Source organism: Canis aureus, chromosome 13, assembly GCF_053574225.1.
Source record: "Canis aureus isolate CA01 chromosome 13, VMU_Caureus_v.1.0, whole genome shotgun sequence".
Lineage (NCBI taxonomy): Eukaryota > Metazoa > Chordata > Mammalia > Carnivora > Canidae > Canis > Canis aureus.
The window spans coordinates 22,553,306-22,578,495 of record NC_135623.1 but is presented as its reverse complement, the minus strand read 5'-3'; the positions used below and the strand labels follow the sequence as shown (position 1 = coordinate 22,578,495).

At 43.7% G+C, this 25,190-nt stretch overlaps 1 protein-coding gene across 14 annotated transcripts in view; it reads right to left on the bottom strand.

Annotated features, from left to right (window-relative positions):
• ERI3 (ERI1 exoribonuclease family member 3) overlaps positions 1-25,190 on the bottom strand; it is a 127,659-nt gene that overhangs the window by 99,808 nt on the left and 2,661 nt on the right. For 8 of the 14 annotated variants that reach the window (XR_013350443.1, XR_013350444.1, XR_013350442.1 and 5 more), the window contains 2 exons: positions 12,489-12,766; positions 12,326-12,379 (listed from right to left, as the gene is read on the bottom strand). The exons of 2 other annotated variants lie outside the window; for them this stretch is intronic. Coding sequence is in view for 8 of the 12 variants with exons in the window: in XM_077845293.1 (XP_077701419.1) it covers positions 12,326-12,379; positions 12,489-12,766 (332 nt within the window). In the remaining 4 variants the exon portion in view is untranslated. Of the gene's footprint in view, positions 1-12,325; positions 12,380-12,488; positions 12,767-23,395; positions 23,542-25,190 lie in introns of those variants that run through there. 4 more of the 14 variants (XM_077845296.1, XM_077845294.1, XM_077845291.1 and 1 more) reach the window with 4 other exon arrangements.

Sequence of the window (25,190 nt, the reverse complement as noted above, 5' to 3'; positions counted from 1 at the left end):
AGGGGAAGTTGAGAGGGGAAAGTGAAGGCTGCATTGGGCAACGAATAGGGCACAGTTTGCTTAACAGTTTCTCCCTTGAGGAAAAAAAAAAAAGACATTTTATGCACAAGGAGCTTATTTCTTAAACAAACACTCGTGGTTTTGATTTACACCACAGCCTGCTCCTAAATAATTTATGGCGGGTTAAATTTATTGCCGAGCCCTGGCTGGCTGCAAATTCGAATTGCCAAATAATTAGATTTTAGGGCAAAGCTTATAAATTACCCGTCGATTTGTCCGGACTTGTTTGTCAGTTGCTTTGTGCTTCGGGTCATCTTTGGCATTTGGCTGTTTGGGTTTTAATTGCTGATTTACACTTTGACAGATGAGAGCTGATGCTCGAAGTTTCAGGACAAGGAAGGGTAAAAAATCGGAGCTTTAAAAGGCTGATTTTTCACCTACATGTCCCTTTTCACTATCCCTATAGACCCCAAAGCAATTAAAATGTAGAAAAGAAGCTGAAAATAGACACTGCTATTCTTTATTGGGGGGCAGGGAGCGGTGTGCAGGATGATTTATAATTTACTTTTACTGAAATCTGAATTTAAAAAACAAAATGATAATACCAATAAATGAAGGAGACCAAAAGTTTCCAAAACTGCATCCTCACCCAGGAGTGTGCACACATGTGTCTACCTTCACATGACTCTGGATCCACCTCAGTTCAAGCATTCTTATGTACTCAATTGTAAATAACTGCAGATATTAGTGGCCTCTGTGAAGCTGACCCTTCAGGGCAGCAAGCAACCAAATGATTTCTTTGTAGCTACCTGTATATATATTGGTCATAAAATTAATTTAAGTAAATCTTGGGGTTGTGTGTAGGAGAAGCCCCCCAGAGGCAGGACTAAGGGAGGGTGTGGAAGTGGAAGGGTGCCAAGTCCAACTTACCATTCCAGTGGAGAGAAAAAAATATCTCTGGGTGGTGCCTCAGCTCTCCCCACTATGTTGATAGAGGACCTAAAGGCTTTCTCTATGTTTCCTGAAGCAGGGCGTGCTTCCCAGCCACCTGCTATATCCCAATACCCTGCAATGAGGCCATGAGTAAGAACACTACTAGTACTAATTCTACTAATAAGAGCTAACTCCTATAGCTATTACATGTCAGGCACTGTTCTAAGCACTTATATTTTATCCTCCCAACAGTCCTGTTAAGACTGGTGCTATGATTAATCCCCTTTTTTGCCAATAGGGCAACTGAAGCATAAAGAGTACTAGTAATTTGCCTAAGGGCAAGTCATACTGTTCGTAGGTGATGGAGACTGGGTTCAAATCCAGATTCCAGTTCTGCAATCTACGCTCTATAAATTATTATGCTATATTGCTTCTCATCAGGACAGCCTCCACCTCAGTTTCCCTCATTCTGCAGGTCCAGAGTTCATATCCTGGGACTTGGGCACATGCAGTCAATGACTATTTATTTAATCAACCAATAAGGTGAGGAAAAGTCATGGAACATGCTCAGGATCACAAGATGAATCAGGGGTTTGGTTAGTCAAAGACCATTTCCCAATCAGTGCAAATACTGTACAAAGATCTGCTACCTTGGGGTAACAGGTGATCAAAACAGGCCCAGGCCCACTAAGGTAGACAGAGGTTCTGGGAAGTAGACCAGAGAAACTATCTGGGCTGTGGGAGCACCTCCTCCTGAAGGGGCTGCTGGTCTCTTCACAGAAGACTTATTTCCATGGGGTGCCTCATAGATTCCCTGTTCTTTGTACGAAGCAACTGGCCAGAAGCCAGGACAGGAAAACAGTTGTGCTGGTAGGATGGTAGATTTTTAAAATCACTGACCATGGAGCAACCAATACACAAACTGACATCCCACCTACAATGCACTGAACTCTTTTCTCACACACTGGCTCATCTGATCTTACATCTCTGTGAGGCAGGCATGATCACTGCCCTATTTTACAGACGAAAAAGCTAGGGAGGGGATCCCTGGGTGGCTCAGCGGTTTAGCGTCTGCCTTTGGCCCGAGGCGCAATCCTGGAGTCCCACGTCAGGCTCCCAGCATGGGCCTGCTTCTCCCTCCTCCTGTGTCTCTGCCTCTCTCTCTCTATGTCTATCATAAATAAATAAATCTTAAAAAAAAAAAAAAAGAAAAGAAAAAGCTAGGGAGGTCAGTGGTTCTCAAAGCATGCTCCCTCACAGGGAGCATCCCATCACTTGGGAATTTATTAGAAATACAAATTCGTGGCCTCCACCCCAGACTCTGGATCAGACACCCTGAGGGGCCAGTAAGCTGTGTTTTAACCAGCTGTCCAGGTGATTCTGATCACAATTCTGATTACTAAAGTTTAAGAACTATTGATGTAGACCAGAGCAGTGTCTCTCAGACTTCAAATTACTTCAAATTTGATCTTATCAAATTACAGATTCTATTTAGTGCTGGAGCAGGGCCTGATACTCTGCACTTCTAATAGGCTCCTAGAGGATGAGAATGCTGCTGGTTCTTAGACCACACTTCAAATAACAGAGGTGTAGTCTGGAACATCTATGAGACTACCTCTTTCTCACAGATACACTGACCAAGTGAGAATCCAAGCCACAGGTTTTAGTTGCTTTCTCAGAACAAACCCTTACTTGGCCCACTCTCAAGCACCTGGGACAAGCCCTTTAGATCTGCTAACCACTCCTGGCTCTTGCCATCAGACATTTCATTAGCCTGGCCACCACAATCCTGGGGAGAAAAACTGGCATGTCATATCCCAGACTTTTATTGAGCAAGGTGGCACTCTCTGTTAGGAAGCCAGCAAGAGGTCTTCTTTCATGACAATGTGTGCTCCCTTAAAGAATACTGTCAAGATCAGGGCATCAGCTACCCACAGAGCACTCACCCTATCCTCTCCAGAGAAAAACCTTCCTTCTGTCCAAATGAATCAAAAAGCAGGATTGGATACTTTTCCAATGAAGACCTTCTTGAGAAAGACCTAACTGTGGCCACAGATCTGGAACAGGATCATAGCAATTCCTGCAATATCCTGAGGCACCAAGCTGGAGATTCTTCACCCACATCAACCAACCACCACATTCTACACCATCACCATTAGCTTCCTTTTAAGACCTACCCCCAGTCTTGTTTCTTTAGTCACTCATCTTTCTAGCCAAAGTGGACCTTATCAAAATGGCATGTTTCACATCCCATTCTTCAGTGCCTACCTCCTCCATTCCCAATTAACTACCAATCCCTTTCAGTCCCTCAGTTGGCATTTCATTCAAATGTTGCTAGCATTGGGGAAAGAAAAAACAACAACAACAAGAAAACCCATGAACAATGCAGACAGACTCCCTGGAATTCCATTTTCAAACATCACAGTTTCAAGCCATGGCTCTCAGTTTCTATCACACTTTTGGAGAGCAAGATTCCAAGCTTTTTTTTCCAGTTATCAACCTATCTACCTAACAATCACTACCTATCTCCCATAGGCCAATGGCTAGTTCATCAAAAAGATCCTACTTACAACACCACTAAGGAACTCACCTTATTAGTTCTCACTAATATCGATTTTCAGAACACCCCATTTACAACAATAGGTTCCACCTTTACTCCTTGCCAAATCTCTTAGCACCACTGACTCCCAGGGGATCACCAGTATCCAAAGGAGCCACTAGCTACTTAACAGCATGGTTCTCAAGCTCACTTCTTTCCCAGCACATCTAAAAGCTACAATACATAACTTCTCCCCATCCCCACCATCACCACTTTAGTTCAACCTAACAACTCTTCCAAATAATGTCTCCTAATCAGGTTCCCCGCATCCATCTTTAACCCTCTGGAACACCTTCTCTTGCCATTCCTATGAACTTTGGCTTACAACATCTCTTTCTCTTTCTTCTATTCCATCCAACAACATCTTCACACTCCTTCTGGCTCACCAACCTTGCTCCCAGCCTCTGTACCATGGACTCCTTTCCTTTCAGCAACATCAGCATCTCCAAATAAGAAACTCACCCAGTAGTTAGCCTCCAGACTAATCCTTGGCTGGAAGGGCCTCTCTCGGACTAGACAATGACCACAGCACTGGAATAGCAGTGGACTGCTACACAACAGATATGTTTTCCTGCCCACCGGCCAAGATCGCCCACTGCCCACTACATACAGGGACAGGACCAAAACAGCAGCCTATTCCAAGGTATCTGCATGTCAGGTACCTTGCTAATGTTTGTCTCTCCCTCCAGAGTCCACTTACCTCCTTTCCAACTCTCTCAGCACTGACAGGGCTTTGTCCATGGCAGCACTTCATGTGCACAAACCCTTCTCTGCCTGTCCCAGGCAGCTTGCCCTTCTGCTGCAGACCTACCAGCCTATGGGGCTAGTGTCAATCTGGGAACACTCTTATTTCAGGCTTTTAGGCTATAACTTAATTTTCACAGTTAGAGCTCAAAACTCATCACATAAATATATAGCTGTGGGTTTTGTTTTTTTTTAAAGTATTGTGAACACCCAGGATAAGAGAATAAAAAATAATCATCCCAATAGCATCTTAATCAAAATGATGCAGGATCCTTTTCCCCAACAAGACAAAGAGATGAAGAAAACATCTCCTAATATCAGTTTCCTCATGTCAAACAACCAAGATCAATCTACAAAGTAAGAAATGTAATCAATATCAGAGAGAAGAAAAACAAGACAGGATGGAGGCAGGGAGAAGAGAAGCCTATGGACCTACCCTAAACACTCCTTTGGATTTCACTTCTTCACTACCCCATTCCAAACTACTCACTTTCTTTCTATGGCTGTGTACCTGTTGCTGCTGTTCAGAGGGAGAGCTAATCCCCCATCTCAACGCCCTCCAGTCACCTCTGCTCTAGCACATTTTCTCTTATTACCCAGGCCTGCCTGCCTCTTCCCTAATCCTTCCATCGTGTCTCTCAATGTCAGTCAGCCAGTTGTTTATCTGTTTGACGGGTCTAAACCTCCCCAGTCTATGGAAGGTAGGTCTTCCCAGGGATGTCTCACAGATCCAGATCCAAACTGCCAGTACTCCTGGGGGTTTGGGGGAGGTGTCGTGTCATTCTCCAGCCCTTCCTTCTCCCCAGAGGCCGAGTAGCCCAACCCTGACAATACCTCAGGGCCTCAGCTCACATATTTTTTTGTTGACCCTTACCTTTTTGTCCAAACTTTATTGGCTAAAATTCTCTCAAACCTATTCTAGCCTTCATACTCTCACAGACCCCACTAAGACTGTCTACCTTGCGGGGTGCCTGTACAGCTCAGTCAGTTAAGCATCTGCCTTTGGCTCAGGTCATTGTCCCGGGGTCCTAGGATGGAACCTCACATCAGACTCCTTGCTCAGCAGGGAGTCTGCTTCTCCCTCTCCCTCTGCCCCTTCCTGCCACTCTTGTGCACTTGTATTCTCTCTCTTAAATAAATAAATAAATAAATAAATAAATAAATAAATAAATAAATAAACAAACCAAACAAACAAACAAATAAATAAATGTAAAAACAAACAAACAAAAAACCTTCTAGCTTGAATGTGAGAAATACTATATAACCAATAGTGGATACTCCTACTAATTAAGCAAATGGTAAAATATCTGTCAGGTACAAAGTCTTCATTCTCTTTTCCTCTTTTTCAACACTCCCACAAACCACCCTGCAATCCAGGTCAGTTTTTCAGGCTTAGGTTAATTCATCCTGGCTTACTATGCAAGTACCTTCTTTCATTCCTGCTACAACAATTGTGAGAGGTGATAGGCTGATTTGGCCCCTCTTAGATCTACTAGATTTCTCTTAACATCAAACCTATGCAACCCCTCCTTCACCCCATGAGCAGGGTTGATCATTCTCCTCCCCTGACCCCTCACCACACCAAGTACTCACCTGCATGATAAAATCAAATGCTTAACTGTGGTTACATATAGGTCTACCCTCCTTGACTATGAGCCCCTTGAGGGTAGGGACTATTTCTTACTTGTTTCTATGTCTCCAGCAGCTAACGCAGAGCTTGAAGTTGCTATCTAAAGAGTAGAAAGAGGCCTTTTCATTGCCTCTAAAGTAGTTACAATGAGGTCAATGAGGTCCTCCCTATTCCTTTGCTTACTTGGTTGGTTTTGTCGTGTCCAACAAAAACTTTAAAAGGCAGCTCAGTGTCACTGTTCGTTTACAGTCCCTGATTTCATTCATCATTTATCAATGGCCCTATTCTTTACAGCTCTTCCCCACCACCAACCTTAGCCCAGTGTCTAACAAAATCTGCATTCCAACAGCTGTCTCAGCCCTGGGGAGGCCACCAGGATAATAAGAGGCTAGGGGGAGGTTTCCTGATTTGTACTAAATTATGTGGTGATTTTGTTACCAATGACCCAATGCTCCCCAAGGAAAGTTCCTGGTCCCACCCCCAGGCAACTCCACAGCCCTAACTACACACCACAGCAGCTTAGAGGTATAAACCCTGGGGAAGATAGAGAAGCAATCTGAATAGAGCAAATAAACCCACTTCGATCTATGCCTCTGCTATGCCAAACACATAAGGCAGCACCACCACGCATCGGTGCTCCACTCCCCAGGATGTATATTTTACTTCTGCATTGCTATGTCTGCTCCAAATAAAGAAGGGTCCTTTGGCTTTCACATGAAGTTACAACAAGGCCAAGACCCGGACACAGCAAATGCTTGTTCCCATTCAGGGAGCCGTTGTGAGGACCCACAGTGACTGTCAGAGTAAAGGGATGGTGGGGATGGGGGTGGGGATCCCTGTGACAGACCACCAGGAAACAGCAGTCTGTGAAGGAGGGGGCTTTTTGGAGGTAGAGGGGGAAGCTTCCACTTTTATGGAAGCAGCAACAAAAAGGACAAAGCGCCTAATGGGCTGTCCCATTCCCACCACCATCACTGGCCACCAATAGAGGAATTCATTTACGGTGACCCTGGAAAAAGAGATGTGTTAAAGCAGAAATATAACTAAAAAGAAAGGCAATAATTGGTCTGATGGGCAAGGGAAAAATTATACCAGGAGTCGGGAGCCTTTGCAAGAACACTTACAGCTCACACAGTCGTCATAACTCAGCCCCCTCAAGCATTTTGTGCTCTGCTTATGGTGTTAACTTTAATGTCTTAACATATAACACCATCCGCACTAACACAAAATACTACACACGCCAGATGAGGCTGAATTATAGTTGCTGTGGGAAGCATAACTTTGAATTTCCTGATTTGGGTGCATTTAATCTCAACCATAATGTTACATTAACGTCGGTTTTGCATTTCATTTCCCAGTTTAGAAGAATAGCGTCAGCGCCTTCGCCTGTCCATAGAGAAAAAAGTGCAGGCTGCCTGGGGCCCACAGGCTGATGGACCACAACCCAACAACTGGGCCCTGGCAATAGAAAACCTGGGCGGACCCCTCCTACTTGAAGGAGCCCTGACTAGGACAAGCAAATGGGGCGGGAAGGGTGGTTTCTTCTCTTGGGAACTGCCTTTCCATCCACTTGGAGTGCGCAAGAGCCAAGAGCAGGGAAAAGGCAAAGGTAAAATGCCCAGTGAGAGCAACGTGTGTATATGCAAATTGGCTGGATGCTGGGGGAGAGTGTGTGTCTGGGGGGGGGGGGGGTCCTGCTTTCAGCCCTGAATGCAAAAGGGAATCGATAGTTTGATTTGTAGGGATCTTAACCAATTTCCTATAAAGTTTTCCAAAATGTTTCTCTCACAAAGGACTAATAATGATGTATCAGTTCTAAGTCATACTGAAATCCTCCAAATGTCTCTCGGCTATATTATTACTTCTCCTGTCACCATTAACCTTCCTCTACCCTACCCTCCCAAAATAACCTAGCATCTGGACAATTTTCTATAAAAGAGAAACTCCTTTACTCATAGTTCTAACTCAAAATGCAGATGGGAGTTTCTTCAAGGTTTCCTTAAAAAAAAAAAAAAAAAGAAAAAGAAAAAAAAGCCCCTGTGGACAAAGACCAAACACTAGAAAACCTCAACCCCAAAGGTCATTTTTCTCCAAAGTTATGGGCACTTGAATACAGATGAGAAGGAAAACAGTCACAGGGCAGCTGCAGAGCAGTGATAAAGAGACCATACCCAGGAACCTGATGGAGGGCCAGAGGGAACTCAGGGGAGAGGGCAGCAGCAGCCAGGACTTCGTTCCCCAGGAAGGGAAAAACAGGGCTGCCTTCTCTCTGGCCTTCCCGATAGCTCAGGTTACTTCCTTCTCCTCCTGTGCTATGGCCTTACCTCATTGTCCTCACTTACATTTGCTTTGTTCCTTTCTAAACACGGAGGTGGTGAGAGAACTTGCCCCCAGGTTAAAGATGAACAATTTAAGATCCCACCAAAGCTTTCAGGCTGCTCTCTGGGCCTCAGGGTCACAACCACCATTATTCCATACACATCCACACCAAAATGAGCAACATGAACTCCTGCTAGCCAGGACAAAGGAGTCAGGACTCTCCCAAACCAGATGAAAACCTCCCTCCCTCCCAACCTACCCTAACATTTCCTAAAGCAAGAAAGGAATCCTATTCCCCAAACTTAAGAGTCTCTAAAGCAATTTAAACCACCTAAATTAATATTTAAGTGGAAAAATGTTTTCAAATGTAGAGTCTCATATTTTGCCAATATCTATCATGTTAATCGAAATCAAAACGTAAATCAAAAGGAGTGCAAAAATCAGAAAGTGAAGCCTATTATTGGTAAACCGACCACTCCAGTTTCACCTACCCGAACAAAGTACAAAAATAAACACCAAAAATGATGACAAATGGAAAATACTAGATGCTTCAACATGTTTATAACCAATATTGTTACTCATCCAAGCACAACAAAGCTTATACCTGTTAGTTCTCATGGTGCCATTCCTTAAGGACAGTCCCAATAAGCTGTCACACGGACTTCTGAAGACCAAAAATAGATCAGAAAAATGAACCCCATGCCAAGCCTCCAGAGAGATCTTGGCCCCAAACTTGTTTCTGCCTCCTACACCTCCTACACCTGGGAGTAATGGTGTAAGGATTAGAAACGGACTGGGTAGAGGCTTCAAGTATTGAAAGCAACTGGAAGCCAGGGAAAAGGAGGGCTGGGATGGTTCTGACTCACAGTCCCAATCTCATCCCCAGGAAGCACAGAGACTGCCCAGAAAGCATCTCTGTCAAGTGGACAGCCATTAAGCTGTTCTAAGAGAGCTAGGGAGGCCTGGATTCAACCTGCAGCTCATCTTCTAGTCCTTTTCCTGTCCCTCTAAAGGTTCATTCTCATCCCAAATCTCAATCTTTCCTGTTTCCATTTAAATTCATTTCTTTTTTTTTTTATCCTTATTAAAATGAGGAGCAAGTTATTAGTATACTCCTTGGAACACTACCGCCCATATGACGAATTTTTTTTAGTCTGAATAAGAAATAAGTCACTAAAACATATTCAATGTCTCTTCTGTCTTTCTAAGCCCTATTTTCATACCCCTAATGATTTTTTTCCTCTTATCCTGAGCTTTTTCAATTTCTCCACTGCCCCCTACACAGCACAGAGGCTCTAATGACAACCTGACCTATGATGACCTCAGGAAAGGATGCTATCCTATGTGGAACTGACAGCTTCTCCAAACCATCTTCCAAAATCCTTCTGAATCCTACCAGGATCCTGCTATTTGCAAACTTCAGAGAAGATGTTTTTTTTTAAAAGAGAGAGACGCTTTAAGTTGCCACAAACAAGTCTCAAATCACTCCTGAGCTACCCATTCCTTTCCTGAGAATGATCCAATGGGTAGTCCAAGTGCCTGGCTGCCTGGCCCCAAACTCACCTTCCTACCTGTTGATCACAGCATTGTGGAGGCTTAATGAAGTAGAGATGCATTACATTTATCACTTACCCCAGATCCACTCAAATCCATCACTATGTCACAGCAAGAAGTTAGATTGATCTGACAGGATTTGCTCTTCTTCGCAAACCCATGTAAGTTATTACTCAGTACCCTATGCTCTTCTAGCTGTTTGCTGATTGATTATCTGACGATCAGGTCAAGTATCTTCTCTGGAATCACAGTAAACTAACGGGTCTATAATTTCCAAGATCATTCGTATTCCCCTTTTAAAGATAAGCAAGACAGTGAATGCTTCTTCTGGAGTTCTCTAAAGCAACAGCTAATGCTTTCTAATAATGAGCCAGGGCAGCCAATTCTTTAAGTGCCCTTGGAATCACATCATCAGGGTTCATTGATTCTGGAGATAATCTTTAATCAGGCCCCAGATCCTGGTCAACGGCATGAAGTCTTACCTCAGCCTAGGTCAGGAAGGCCTTGGTGCCTAAGTCTAGGTGGGAACTTGGTGATACGAATGATTTAAATCTGTATTGCATTATATCTTCAGCATTGCAATAAATAAATAAAAAGAACAATGCCCTTGAAAGAGAAATGAAAGGTGATACTGACAGACCAAACTGAGACATGAATCAGGCTTCACCTTCAGCAACATTGACAAGACCGTCTGTAGGACAAGAGAACAGAGCTACATAATTATCTGAGCTTACAATCTAACTGAAAAGTTCAGAAACAAACATACATAGGCATGTGCCAGAAAGCAGAATGTAGAAAATGCCTTAAAGGAGGTGTCAAGTGATTATGAGAGTTCAGAAGAGGGATGACTCATATCCAATAGGGATGTGTTGATTTTAGACTCATGTCCCACTAGGGCTTACTCAGTTATCAAAATCTACATCAGTAAGGGAGATAATATGGTGTGTTAGGATATGGATCCCTGATTTCTAACCTAGGAGAATCCATGTAACCAAAATTCCCTCCCACCACCCAAGAACAGCCAGCACAGAATCTCCAATAGTTTTGGGAGGCCAAGAAGACAACTCTACAGCACACACAGGAACAGGCAGTTGAGAAAGTAAGGGTGGTTCAGGCAGCACCTAAGCCACATTCCTTTTTATGCAAAGTTCCTTCCCTCAGGACATTCTCCTCATCCTGCTCCTGTCATCCCAAACCTCCACAGGCCTAATTCCACTGCTCCCAAAGACAGACCACTACTTGGGAGAATATCAAAGAGGAGAGAGAAGAGGGAAGGTAAAAGGGTGGTGGTATCTCCTTTATGGAAAATAATCTACTATTCTAAAAAAAAAAAAAAAAAAAAAGAAAAAAGAAAATAATCTACTATTCTAAAGATAGAACCTCTTCATGGGGGAGAAAAACAAAACAAAACACAACCATGAGAAGTGAACCCAGTTTATCTTCGAATGGACCCCACTCTTCCCTGTCTCCCAATTGCCTGATGCTACCATCCCCTTTTCCCCTATCCTCCCTACCACTGAAAGCTGCTCTCAGACTAACATGTCTATACATCCCAAATTACACCTTAATAACCCAGCCCCAGGAGGAAGAGTTACATAGTCCTAGAGCTGGGGGTACTCAAGGCCTCCACAGTATAATGAACTGCCACATCGGTCCCAAATCATTCCCCCAAAACAAGTACCAAGCACACCATTGTCTCCAAACACAGGTGCCTCTCTGCTGTTAATCCAAACTTCCTAGTAGCACTACCTTAAAAGGTAAAACGTCTCTGAACACAGTTGACGAGTAAGGGAAAAAAAAAAAAAAAAAACAAGCAAAGAAATTTTCCTTTCCAACAGACCAACAGTTGTACTGGTTCAGGGTTTCTAATGCTGTGAAACACCATCACCCCCAAACTTAGTGACTCAAAACATCAACAATCACTTATCTCTCACAGTTTCTGCCAGCCAGGAATTCAGGAGTGGCTCGGCTACCCAGCCTGGCTCAGGGTCTCTCCTGAGGTTGACGTCAGATGGCCACTGGGGCTGGCAGATTCACTTCCAAGACAGTACCAAGAAACATGAATAGCAAGTGGTACTGGTATTTAGCTAAGAATCTCAGTTCCTGTACACATGTGCTTCCCTACAGGCCATCTTCCCTACAGGCCACTGGAGAGTCCTCAATGCATGGCAGCTGGCTTCCTCCAGAGCAAGTGATCCAAAAGAGCAAGGCCAACCGCAGTGCTTTTTATGACTTAACCTCAGAAGTCACACGATGTCTTTTCCTCTATATTCTCCTGGTTACACAAGGCTATCCCTGATTCAGTATGGGAGAGAAACTACCAAGGGTATGAATCTTAGAAGGCAAGGATCATTGGGTGCCATCTTAGAGGCTGACTACCACAGTATTCCTTAAAATAACATGTGGCAATAGCAGGAGAAGGAAGGAGGGAAGGGAAAGGAGAGAGGAAGGATGGGACAGAAGGAAATATTTTGATTCCCAAAGGCTGAGACCAGAGAGAAACAATATGCCCCGTTCTCTCCAGACACTTCTCAGGTCTACCTTACCCTAGCATGCCTGAACCAAGTCCGGCTTCCTAGGCAGGAACTCCCGATGAGTAGCTGAAAGCCAGGAAGACATGAGAAAGTTCCTCTGGAACACAGAAAGCAAGACTATCCTCCCTCCCTCTTTGCCCACCCCACCTTTCTGAAGCAATGATGCAACAGTTACCTGAGGATGAATCTGTGGCTTGTCGCACGTGGCCTCAAAGTCCAGCACTAAAAAGTAGTGATACCTCTGGGGAGGGAAGGGCACCATTGCCGCCATGGATGCGCCAAAGCCGTGGGCCGCCAGCTTTCTGGTGGATATGGAGCAGAACTCCGGAACACCACAGGGAGAAAATAAGTGGGAGCCCAGCACTTTTCTTGCTCTTGAAAGTAAATATGAAGAAAATCGAGCTGCTCCAGTCTGTAAAGGTGCTAGCATTGAACATCCAGAAGCATCTAAAACTTAGGGGAGGAAAGTTTAAAAAAAAAAAAAAAAAAAAAAAAGAACAAAGAGCCTGGGTTACTCCCCTCCCACTGCGGCCCTGTTCCATCTGGTCTTCAGGAATAGTCACACAACATGAACCACTCCCCAGTGTTTCTGGACCCCTCTTCTAAATCAACAGTATTCATTACTGAAGTTCAAGACCCTAATACTGGTCCCTGCAGCATTAAGACACCTCTGGGTCTCCAAGATCATTCTCAGGACAACCTGTCACGCTGGCCTTCATCTTTAAATGGAGCTCTAAAGTTCAAAAGAGAGGGGAGAGAAAAATTCTGTGGTCATTTCTCAGGTGGCAACAGTTAACAACATAAAGCTAAGGTTCCCAAAGTAGCATGAGGTGACCCAGCTGCACAATCAGTCTCAGGAGCTAAGGAGCCTCAGACAGAAGAGTGGAAAATGCCAAAGATTCTCTCCTCAGCTCCATTACAAGCCAGTGGCCCCTTGGCTTTCCAGTGCGCTGCTCACGTCTCCACATACCCTCCCTCCGGTCTCCCAAGGTGAAATGGAACACAGCCAATCACAGGGGAGCTTGCTCCTGACGTGCGGGCGCTGCCCCCGCCCACGTGGCAGGAAGTGGCACCCTGGGGGAATGAATGCCGCCTGGAAAGCACAGCTGGCAACAGCCTCAGGCCTTCCCATTCGCTGCCTTCAGACTCTCTCTACTAGAGGCCCTGAATGACTGCGGAACTTTTTTAAACAGGGAAGAAAAAAGAGAAAACCCAGATGTGGCAGTAATGGGAGCACTGCTTAAAAAAAAAAAAAAAAAAATCTAGTAAAGTTTTCTGACTGAACATGTGCAAAAAAAATTCCAAATCACTTTTCAAGTTTTCCCTTTAAATTTGCAGAATGTCTGCTCCTTAGAGGGTTAACTAAATATAAAAATCAAAGCCTAAGTTTTACTCACAAATAACTCAAGCTTCCCTTAAAAAAAAAAAAAGAGGAACAACCAGAAATTTTGTTTTTACGCCTCTTACACTCAATATTCAAATTCACTCAACTTTAATCCTCAAAGTTAAACAAGAAATCTCTCTGCTCAAAGCAGCAATGGCCATAATTTATGCCTTCTGAAGCCCCATTCTAATAGAACCAAAAGCTTGCCTCTGAAAGGCTGCAAATGGGCACTGGCTCCTTCCTGTAGGGCTGAGAGGATAGAAGGCCATGAAGTCCAGAGCACCCTCAGAGGCAATGAGGTCCCTACTACCTGAATGGACATGTACAATGCCAAGTATCACTTTTCCTCCCGGCTCTTCCCTGACTCACTGAATGACTTACAATAACTTGCCTATTTACTAAGACACATGCTAATGTGGGTCCTCAATTTCCCCATCCCTGTAGTGAGATTCCATGGAGATTCAGAGGTGCTAAGACTGAAAAGTATTATAAACTCATGGATCCTACAGAGCACAGTGCTTGCTCTCACCATGGCTTTACAGCATCTCCAAAAATGCAGCCTCAACTCTTCAGCTCAGGGTAGACAAAGGCTGGCTGGGATTTCATTATGGAAATCCTTGGAAAGCCAAAGGGGCCAACATTCCTTTGAAAACCAGATCCAAAATAACTTCACATCACCCCCACCCCCCTTCCTTGAACTGGAAGCCTTGCTGAGATGGGAGACACCAGTCTGTTCAGATTATGCAGATTATAGGATTATAGTTTGGATCCAAAGTCCCTCAGGGCCTTAGAACTCTCCTCTAACTCCTTAAAGTCAGGCCAGGATAAGGACATTTGAGAGTCCTAATGTTTGTTAATATGCAGAGAGTGTGTATATAGTATATATAGTCAACCAGACCCCATCTACCAAAAAATACCAGCAATTAAGCATAACTAAGGAGGGTTTCCAGGTCTGAATCCTGGCTTAGCCACTTTTTTGCCATGGCACCTTGGGCAAGCTCTGTTCTTCCATTTCTCACCTATAAAATGACAACAGTAATAGCTCTTAGTCCTTAAGTGAGAATTAAATGAGAGGACACATGTAAAGCACTAAGAGCAGTGTATGGCACATAGAGGCTCAATAAATATTAGCTTACTATTATTACTACTACTATTTTATTGGGCTATACCCACCTGGCCAGGCCTGGATCCCCATGCTTGGGGGCTACATATCCAATTAATGTATAAGGCAACCTCAGAGAGTAACATCAAAATTTCCTGCATACCCAGAATGCTCTAAACCTCCCATATAGCATACTGTATGTGCCCTCTTCCCTTCCAAGAACAACACATTGGTCTTCTTGCCTACAGGCCTTGCCTTCTCACCTGATTTCTTTCACCCACATCAAAAAGCTGCTCTTGCAGGTTAGTCCTGAGAATAAACAATAGGAGACCAGGCCTCCACATGTCAGTAATCACTGGATTCTGTACTTCCCTTACTTCTAAAAACCAAGTTCAACTCAAGACAAGACACAGAGGGCAGCTCTTCCTCTTCCCTTCCTGAAAAAGTCAATCTTACAGCTTTAGAGCCATTAGTTGTGGCAGAGTAAGGTTAAGTATCTACAAGTTGAGTGGGAGGAGCAGAAGAGTCTGGGGGTGGGGGTGGAGGGTATTAGAGCCCAAGCAGAGTAAGGAAGGAATCTGTACAGAGGCAAGAAGGTGTGATGTAGCATGTCATAGCCCATGTGGGGTGTGGAGGGCATGGGGAGGTGGGAGCAAGTCTGATGCAGGGAGTCATGGGCAGGGTAAAAGAGGCAGTCAAGAGGGGGAAAGAGCAATGGCAACAATGGGAGATTGGTTACATACAGAGGGATTGATCAAAGAAGAGCATATATTAAGGGTGATGAGAACCAGGTTTCTCACTGTTAGAGGATGGAATTAAAATATGGAAAGAGGAAAAAAAATCCCTAGTGTCAAATTAAAATTGGAGGAAACAGTGTGAACTCATGGTTTCTGGTATATAATATATAAAAATAAAGCTAGACATAATTGTGAATATGAATACACACACACACACACACACACACACACACCCATTTTCTAGCTCTGCCTATCAAAGGGCCAGGGAGCAGCAACACTCCAGCAGCAATGAGCACACCTAGCACCCAGCTGCCTTCTAAACAACATTCTTCAGTAGAAGAACCAGAACTCTTTGGAGAAATGGTTGATTCCACGACTGTGGCAAGAAAAGTACAAAATGAGTCTAGAACATTTTGTTTTGGGGCCAGAGAGCAAGCGAATGCTCAAGAATGATGGGAACTTATCAAAAGGATACAGAAGGGACACCTGGGTGGCTCAGAGGTTGAGCGCCCGCCTTGGGTCCAGGGTATGACCCCGGGGACCCAGGATGGAGTCCCGCATTGGGCTCCCTGCGGGGAACCTGCTTCTCCCTCCGCCTGTGTCTCTGCCTCTCTCTCTCTGTGTGTCTCTCATGAATAAATAAATAAATCTAAGAAAAAAAGAAGGATGCAGAAGCCAGCTTGAAGGGGCTCTGACTGGCAAATAAATGATGATATTAATAGATTATATTGCATTGACTAAAAAAGGAAACCATGAGTGTAAAATACACAAATTAATTAATTAATTAATAAAGTCTGATAAGGGACAGTCACATAGTTTCAAACTATCTCCCCACAGAATGTTTATTAATCATAACAGGAAGTAAGTATACAATGGAGAAGCCTGGCAGACATCACCTTAATCAAGTGATCAAAATGAACATAATGGGATAAATCAAAATCATGCACATGACAGGATGCAATGAGAATAAAGCATCGTTTCTGTGATATTCCTGTCAAAGATGCATAATCTAACTCTAATCATGAGAAAATATCCAACAAACCCTAATTGAGGGAGAGTCTACATAATAACTAGCCTGTAATCTTCAAAAGTATCAAGGTCATGAATGTCAAGGAACTTTTACTGAGCAAAATTTGAAGGAGATTAAAGGGACTTGGCGAACTAAATGCAATGCACATTCTGAACTAGATCATTTTGCTACAAAGAACATTACTGGGACGGTCGGCAAACTTGAATGGGGTTTCAGAATTAGAAGGAAGTAAAGTACCAATATTCATTTCCTGGTTTTGCTGGTTGAACTGTAGTTAGGAAAGAAAATGTCCTTGCGTGTAGGAAATGCACCCGAAGTATTCATTCAGGGTGACGGGGCATTAGGTCAACATTAACTCTCAAATAGTTTCACAAAAAATCCTTTGTACCATAATTCCAGCTTGTGTGTAAATTTGGCCTATTCCAAACTTTTTAAAAATTATTTTTTAAATCTATACACTGCACTGTGGTCTAAAAAAGAGAGAGAGGAAAAAAAAGAGAGAGAAGAGAGGGTATGTGAGGGCTCAACTCTCCATACTGCCCACGGAAGGCAGGCTGTAGGCTGTAGGCTCTCCTTCAGCAGGGAGGCTAGCAAAAGCCAGCCCGTAAAACATCAAGTTTCCAGGAGAAGAGCCCCCACTCAATGCCCCCTCACCAGGGATTCCTACCACCATTAGAGCCTTCTTAGGAAACACCCCTACACTCCCTGCAGAGGCATCCCACCTGCCTTGCACCCTCTGGCATCTTACAGATTCCCCTTTCCTACTGCTATCTTTATACTTTAGTCACAAGTTTGTAGACTATAAGCCTCTAACTTGTATCATCAATTGGGACTTTGAATGTCTAGTCAAGGGGCAGAACTCAAAAGGAACAGTTTATGATTCTATATATTTCTGCATACTGTCTCTCATCAGAGACCAAGACTCGCACACGTTTATTCTCAGACATCCTTTTTCTTTTCCTAGTAATTAAAGGCAGTAAGTAGCCTATGGCAAGGAGGAAAATAAATTATTCCCTCCTCAAAAATGAAAGGATCAGGGCCCCAGTGGGGACAGGGGAGTGGTAAATAGGGACTGCTGTGGGGCCAGGCCGATTTGGAGAAACAGGCCTGTGCCACAGCCCCTGGAGGATGGTCTCTGTGCAGAGTATTTACACAACAGACACCAATGGCTCCTCTGCAGCCATTACTGTCCGTCAGGTAAATAACGCATGTGCCAAAACACACATTTAATGAGGGAAATAATATGCCTTTATAAAAAGCCTCAATCTGTATTTACCTGAGAGACCAGAGAAGCACCAAATCACCAGATTAGTGGAACCACAGAGGAGTCATTCTGGTGTCTTGGGTAAATAGACATTTTATAGCCTTCCATTACTGAGGGGGGAAGAGAGAGCAAAGGGAGGGGGCCATCCTTTAACATCCACATACACATACACAGGCCATGGGAACCTGGGGGATAGGATAGAAGAGAGGGCCATCATGAAATATAGGGTCTACTCCCACCCCACCTCCCCAACTGCAAATACATTGACCCCTGAACAACACAGGGGTTAGGGGACCAACTCCCCCACCCACAAAGTGGAAAATCCGCCTATAACTTTCGACTCTCCAAAAACTTAACTACTGATAGTACTGTTGACTGGAAGCCTTACCAATAACATAAACAGTCAATTAATACATATCTTATGTATGTATTATATACTGTATTCCTATAATAAAGATAAAGAAAATGTCAAGAAGATCATAAGGAAGAGAAAATACATTTACGGTACTGTACTGTATTTACTGAAAAAAATCGACATGTAAGTGGATCTGTGCAGTACAAACCTGTGTTGTTCAAGGGTCAACTGTACTTGGAATCCCTGGGGAGGGTTTAGACTTGTACCATCCCTGGATTCAATCCATTCCATCAAAAACTAGACTGGGAGGACTGGGAGACAGGAGTACATTTCAGAGGAACTCTAAGGCACTACTGGCAGGCTCTGAGTCCAGCTGACTAGAAACACGGGAGAGAGCTGCAGCTTCCCCAGGTCCAGTCCCTGTCCCAATCTGACCTACAATATCACAAGGGCTCAGGTACCGGAGTCACAGAGGCATCAACAGAGGGCACGGTAATACCTGTCTGGAACCACTCAGTCACAGGCTCTGTATTAGGAAGCTAAAAATAGCCTGGAAAAAAGCTAAATAAACTGCATGCCCTCAAAAGTCATAATCTTCAATCTAATGAATGTATCCTTGCTGCCAGAGCACTTTCTGTGAAAATCACAAATTGCCAAAGGTAAAAGAAAACCTAAGGGGAGACACAGTACAGCTAGCCAGGGAAAATGGGCCCCAGGAAGAGAAAAGGACTGCCCAAGATTCACATAGCAAGTAACACCAGAAGCCAGGGCTCCTGACTCCCCACCAGGGTCTCAGACCACTGGCCCAGCACAAGGAGCAGGCCTCACCGCTCACCTCCCAAGCTCCTCTGAAGTCTCACAGTGGAGGCCAAGGGTCTGAGGGCTTGGCCTAGTCAGCTGAAAGCCAGAGGTTGAGGCAGAACAAAGCCTGACATGCCCTGGAACCTCTCTACACGACTTCCTGATGGCCCCAGCATGGAATGGAAGCAGCAACTCTGAAGCTAAGTCCTCATCTCAACAAAACACTCTCCTCCTCTCTACAACCTGTCACTCCCTTGGCCTGTAGCTACAACTGCTTCTGTTCCAAAGTGGGGCTAGAGAGAGCATTCTCAGCATAAGAAGCAGCTACTAACCCTAAATTATCAGGAGAGCTACAGTCACTAAAGACCTTCAGGAACACAACATCCTGATGGCAACATCACAGGCCACAGGAGGCTTACTCTCCTCCTCGGTTGGCCATCTCAGCAGCTCAAGGCAGCACATAAAAAGAAGGGACTGTGATTTCCCTGCTGTTTGCTAACTCACCAGCTACACTCAGTAGTTTGGACAAACTCCTTTGAGGGGCAAAGCTGGGAAATAACTCTTTGCAAAGTCTTACAAGTCAGCTGTGATACCCATCATAGGTAAAAGAGGGCAAAGTTTCTAAGGACAGACATGGAGGAAGGGCAGAGTGTGCTACTCTTACCCCTTTAAGCACCTCTCACACTTATAGACAACATCTGACCCCAGAGGAGAGGTATCAAGAACCTTCCATTCCCCTGCTTCCAAGATGGAACTGTTCTAGAAACGAGTTACACAGCCCAGATGTTCAAACATTGGAATTAGGCAAGTCTACGTTCAAATCCTAATTCTACCACATATTCTTTTTTTTTTTTTTTAAGTAGGTTCCACACCCAATGTGGGGCTTGAACTCTTGACCCCAGGATCAAGAGTTGCATGCTCTACCCACTGAACCAGCCAGGCGCCCCTCTACCACATATTCCTAATAATAGCTATAATAATAATATCTATCTCTTTGGGGTTCAGTTCACAACCACACAACGTACGTAAAGCACTTTGCACATTTAAAGGACTCAGTAAAAGAGAACTACTGTTGTTAATGCACGAGAAAGAGGAGAGGGAAACAAGATTATAAGCCAGGCATTGTATTAGTGACCTACATATTTCATCTCCTAACTCTCAAGCAAAATGGGTAACAGTATTCCCATTTTACATACAAGCAAACTAAGCCTCTGAGGTACTCAGCACTTCAAAGCTCTGTTCTCCTCTCCCATGTCTGGAGGGCCCACATTCCCTACTTGATTGAGTCCCCTACCTGCCAAAGAGCTAAAAATGCATATCAACTTCAGTTTTTCCCTTGAGGTTAGGATGTGGCTTTAACTAAAAGTAACTCAACCATAAGCAATGATCAAGTATGTCCAAATCAGGGATCCCTGGGTGGCGCAGCGGTTTGGCGCCTGCCTTTGGCCCAGGGCGTGATCCTGGAGACCCTGGATCGACTCCCACGTCGGGCTCCCTGCATGGAGCCTGCTTCTCCCTCTGCCTGTGTCTCTGCCTCTGTCTCTTCCTCTCTCTCTCTCTCTCTCTCTCTCTCTGTGACTATCATAAATAAATAAAAATTAAAAAAAAAAAGTATGTCCAAATCATCCAAATTTGTTCTCATAATACATTTATCATATTTTAACAGGAAAAACAAATTGTAGCCCTGGATATAAAAAAGCAGAAACAGGAAGGGGAAGCCTGGACTAAAACTGCAGCACCAGAAACTCAAAGCCTCTTCTCAAACACAATTCCAGAGGAGCAGAGCAACTGGTAGGAGGCAGGGCAACTAGCTCTTGCTCAGGTCCCCAAATGTGATGTTTCCTTTTACAAATCTGTGCCGTCACCAATGCTGCACCCCCTGGTTTGGAATGTTACATCCATTTTCACCAGACTCCTTCTTCAAAATGCAGCTCAAAACTCCCTTTTAGTAGCTTTCTCTGATACTCCATCAGAAAGTTAATTACTTAAGTGTGATCCAGTAACAGACTCTATTCCTATTTCATAACTTTTGTCTCACTATATTGTAAAATTTTAATCTATTTCTCCTACTATAACTTTCAGAGAGTTAGGTGAGAAGGATTTAAGAGAGAAGGTATAGGGGTGTGTGTGTGTGTGTGTGTGTGTGTGTGTGTATGCGCGCGCGCGCATGTAGGTCTAAAAAAAAAAAAAAGCATAATTTCTTTGATTTGTTTGTCAGACCCTTTCATGCATTTTAAAATTTGAAGTAGCATTAAAGAAAAGTATAAGATTTTTTCACCTAAATAGTGCATGGGTTTAAAAACTGAGAAAAGGGACCTGAGTGGCTCAGCGGTAGAGCCTCTGCCTTTGACTCAGGGTGTGATCCTGGGGTTCCAGGATTAAGGGCTCCTGTGGAGGGCCTGCTTCTCCCTCTGCCTGTGTCTCTGCCTCTTTCTCTCATGAATAAATAAATAAAATCTTAAAAAAAAAAAAAAGTTTAAAAACTCCAAGAAACACTAAGACATATACCCTTAAGGGCAAGGACCACATTTTATTCACTTCTGTAGTCCCAGCACCCAGCACAAGACCAGGCACAACGTTAGTGTGAATCAGTGTTTGTTGAATGAATATGCCCGACATCCTGATGTCATGTTAGAACAGAACAGACCCAGGGGCATATGGGTGGGACAATCATTTGAGCATCTGCTTTGGCTCAGGTCATGATCCCAGGGTCCAGCCCAATTCTCTCTCTCCCTCTGCGCTCCCCACCCCGACTTGTGCTCTCACTCTCTCTCTCAAATAAATAAAATCCTAAAAAAAAAAAAAAAAGAACAGAGCAGACCCTAAGCACCAAGCAAAGCTTTTTTTTTTTTTTTTTTTTTTCCCCCTATCTCCTTCCTAGCCCACCCCATTCTGTCCTCCCCAGTTAAAGACAGAGAGATACCACACTGCCTTGGTGCAGGAATACTATTAAAAGGATTAATTTAGGGACCGGTGTTTGGACTGTCACATCCAATCACTACCCACAGATCTACAGCTTCCCAAATCAAGCTCATGCAAAGAGGAATCAATTGCAAGGACACAGAGGGTCTGAACAGGCATACTAATGGCCTCCTGAGGTGCCAGCGGCCAGCTCTGACACTCCCATAAATTATCCGCCTTTTGATTTTACCTGTAGCTGTGGGGCACAAGGCACAATTTTGAACATATCAAAGCAATCTCTTGTAACCCAAGGCTCCCCTAAGAATGTCCCCAAAGGAGGAGGGGCTAAAAACAATGACCCAAAGGGAATCTGCTTCCCTGGTCCAGCAGTCATCAATGAAAACCCACCAGGACCAAGTGGACAAAGTGGGACCCAAATCACTCCTGGCGCATCTGGACAAAGCATGCATCAGTGTGCTGTTCTGCAATGACTACACATCTTTCACTCAAAGGAAGAGAAATCACAGCAATAAACGAACACAATTTCATCTGGAGGCAAATCCGCTCTGACGGCACCTCACAGCATAACATGACCTCAGGCACCACACTTAACCTTCCAGGGCCTCAGTTTCCTCACAGGGGTAGCAGAGACAATAATACTGACCACCTGACTCATTCCCAGAGTGACGGTGAAAAGTAATAAAAAACATTCAAGAGGCACTTTACAAAGATATAGGGCCACAAGGGTGGCAACACTAATAAATAACCCTGACCAACTGGGAGAAATGACTGGTCACACTTTGGTGAATCTCTTTCAGATAGCTGCTCACTTGATTCGCTTCACTGATGGTACTGGGGCTAAGGTCTATCCTGAAGCAAGTTCTGGTTTTCTGGACTCCTGATGCCCGAAAATTTTCAATTATGAAGAGTGGCCCCTTGCATTAGTTATAACTTCCTCCTGTCTACTGGCTCTCACCACTAGTGGTTATATTTCTACCACATGGCCATAATGACAACTGTGAGGACCCAAAATAAATACTAAGCCAAAGGCCAACTCATCCATTTGTGGGCTGTTTTTTTAAAAAATTATTAATTGGGTAAAATACTATTAGTAACAAAAGTTATTAAAACACTTATCTCATTAAACCCATTAATCAAAAAATAAATAAATAAATAAACCCATTAATCAACCCTCTTAAGTCCCATTATCTGCATTTCACAGATAGGAAGGTAAAACTCAGAGAGGTAAGTCACTTGCCCAAGGTTACATAAACGCTATAATGTAGTTATCAGAAACCTACAGGCTTCCTTCTAGCAAGGCAAGTAGGCTTGCAGGAGGAGGAAGACAATCCATCAGACATTCAACAAACACTCTGGCTCCTGTGCCTGGCATATACTATCATATCTGAACCAGGAGACGGTCCCCAAACCAGAAAAAGATCATCAATTTGCTATAAGCAAGGAAAGTTAAGACTGAGTGGGACATGGGCAGCCCCCGGGTGGCTCACCGGTTTAGCACTGCCCTCGGCCCAGGGAGTAATCCTGGAGTCCCGGGATTGAGTCCCACATCGGGTTCCCTGCATGGAGCCTGCTTCTCCCTCTGCCTGTGTCTCTGCCTCTCTCTCTGTGTCTCTCATGATTAAATAAATAAAATCTTAAAAAAAAAAAGAAAAGACGAAGTAGGATATGTAACAGAATGATGACAATTCCCTAGAAAACTTAAGAAAATGGGTCCTCCTTTGTTTATATTGTTCAAAAAGTTTAAAGCAATTGACATTAAGCTATGAGCCCTAAGACCAACATTCCTACCAGAGATCCATTTATTCCCCACTTCTTTGATTAGAAGAGTTCCCCAAACCTTTTCATTCATTTTATACCTACATCTTTTCTAGTCTGTAAAATAGAAGCTGGTTTTACCAACAAATTCTTTGGTAGGCTTGCTTTAAGTTCTAGTTGATGGCCAGGAAATTAATAGATAACCAGTATATACAATTTGCAAAAATTCAGTTACACTCAATTTTTAAGTGTCAAAATACTGCCTCAAGGGGTAAATATAAAATGCCCCCCCCGCCCATGTAACTGTCACAGGCTCCTTAACTGGTCTCTGCCTCCAGTATTGTCCCCTTCAGTCCATTCTTAATACTGAAATCAGAGCAAATGTTCTAAAACACAAATCTAGTTATCAGTCCATGACTTAAAAAACTTTTTAACGGCTTCTTACTGCTCTTACGATAGTCTGATCCAGGTGTTGGCAAACTATGTTCCATGGGCCAAATCCAGCTGCCACTCATTTTTATAAAGTTTTACTCAAACATAGCCATGTTCATGCATTTTTGTACTATAGCCGCTTTCATGCTGTAACAGCAGGGTTGAATGGAGTTGTATAGTTGTGACAGAGACCCACAAGGCCTAAATAGTTACTATCTGGTCCTTTAAGAAAAAGGACCTAGTCTTTTGCTGACCTAGTCTAACCTTTTCTCTATCTACCACCTAATCCTGAGAGTTTATAAGGCCTTGGCCTCTGCTTACTTTTCCTGCTTCATTTCTCACCATATTCTCCAACCCTCTGCCTACTGATTATGCTGTTTTAATCACACTGAACTTCAGTTTCTCAAACTCAACAAAACTCTGACCTTCACACTTGGTCCCTCATGTTTTCATTTAATTCTAGATAAAGGGGTTCCTTCCTCTGAGAAGCCTTCTCTGAGCCTACAAGTCTGAGTTGAGGACCCTTGAGTACTCCCAAAGCACCTAAATTTACCTTATTATAGTATTCCTAGAGTGTATCAGAACTGATTTTTTACTACCTATCTCTAGACACCTGAATTTGTAAGCCCTCTGGCATCAGAGACAGCAGCTGTCTTACTCCTACTACAGTTCCAGTCCTAGCAAAGTGTCTGGCCCTTCATTATTGAACAAACAGACTCTGAGATCCTGGATATCAATCATCAGAGTCAGTCTTTTTAGCCAGCTCTGATCCTTGTAAAATGGAGATAGGCTGGGATTAACCATCCACCCAACGGTGACTCCCAACCCAAATCAAACCAAAATCCTAAAGGCCTTGGTCAAATGCATTATCAAAAGCCAAATCGATGTGTTCTTTCCTGTTATTTTTAAGCTGTGTATTTCTCAAGATGCAGGGTTATTCCAGCTCTATTCAGCCTTCCTGAACCTAAAGTAGGTGCTCATGCAATGCCCACAAAGAAATCATGACAGAACTTGAGAGTATGGATACCCTACCTCTAATTCTCACCACTTTATAGACTTTGGGTACATTTCAGTAGTCTTTGAGCTCATGGTGTC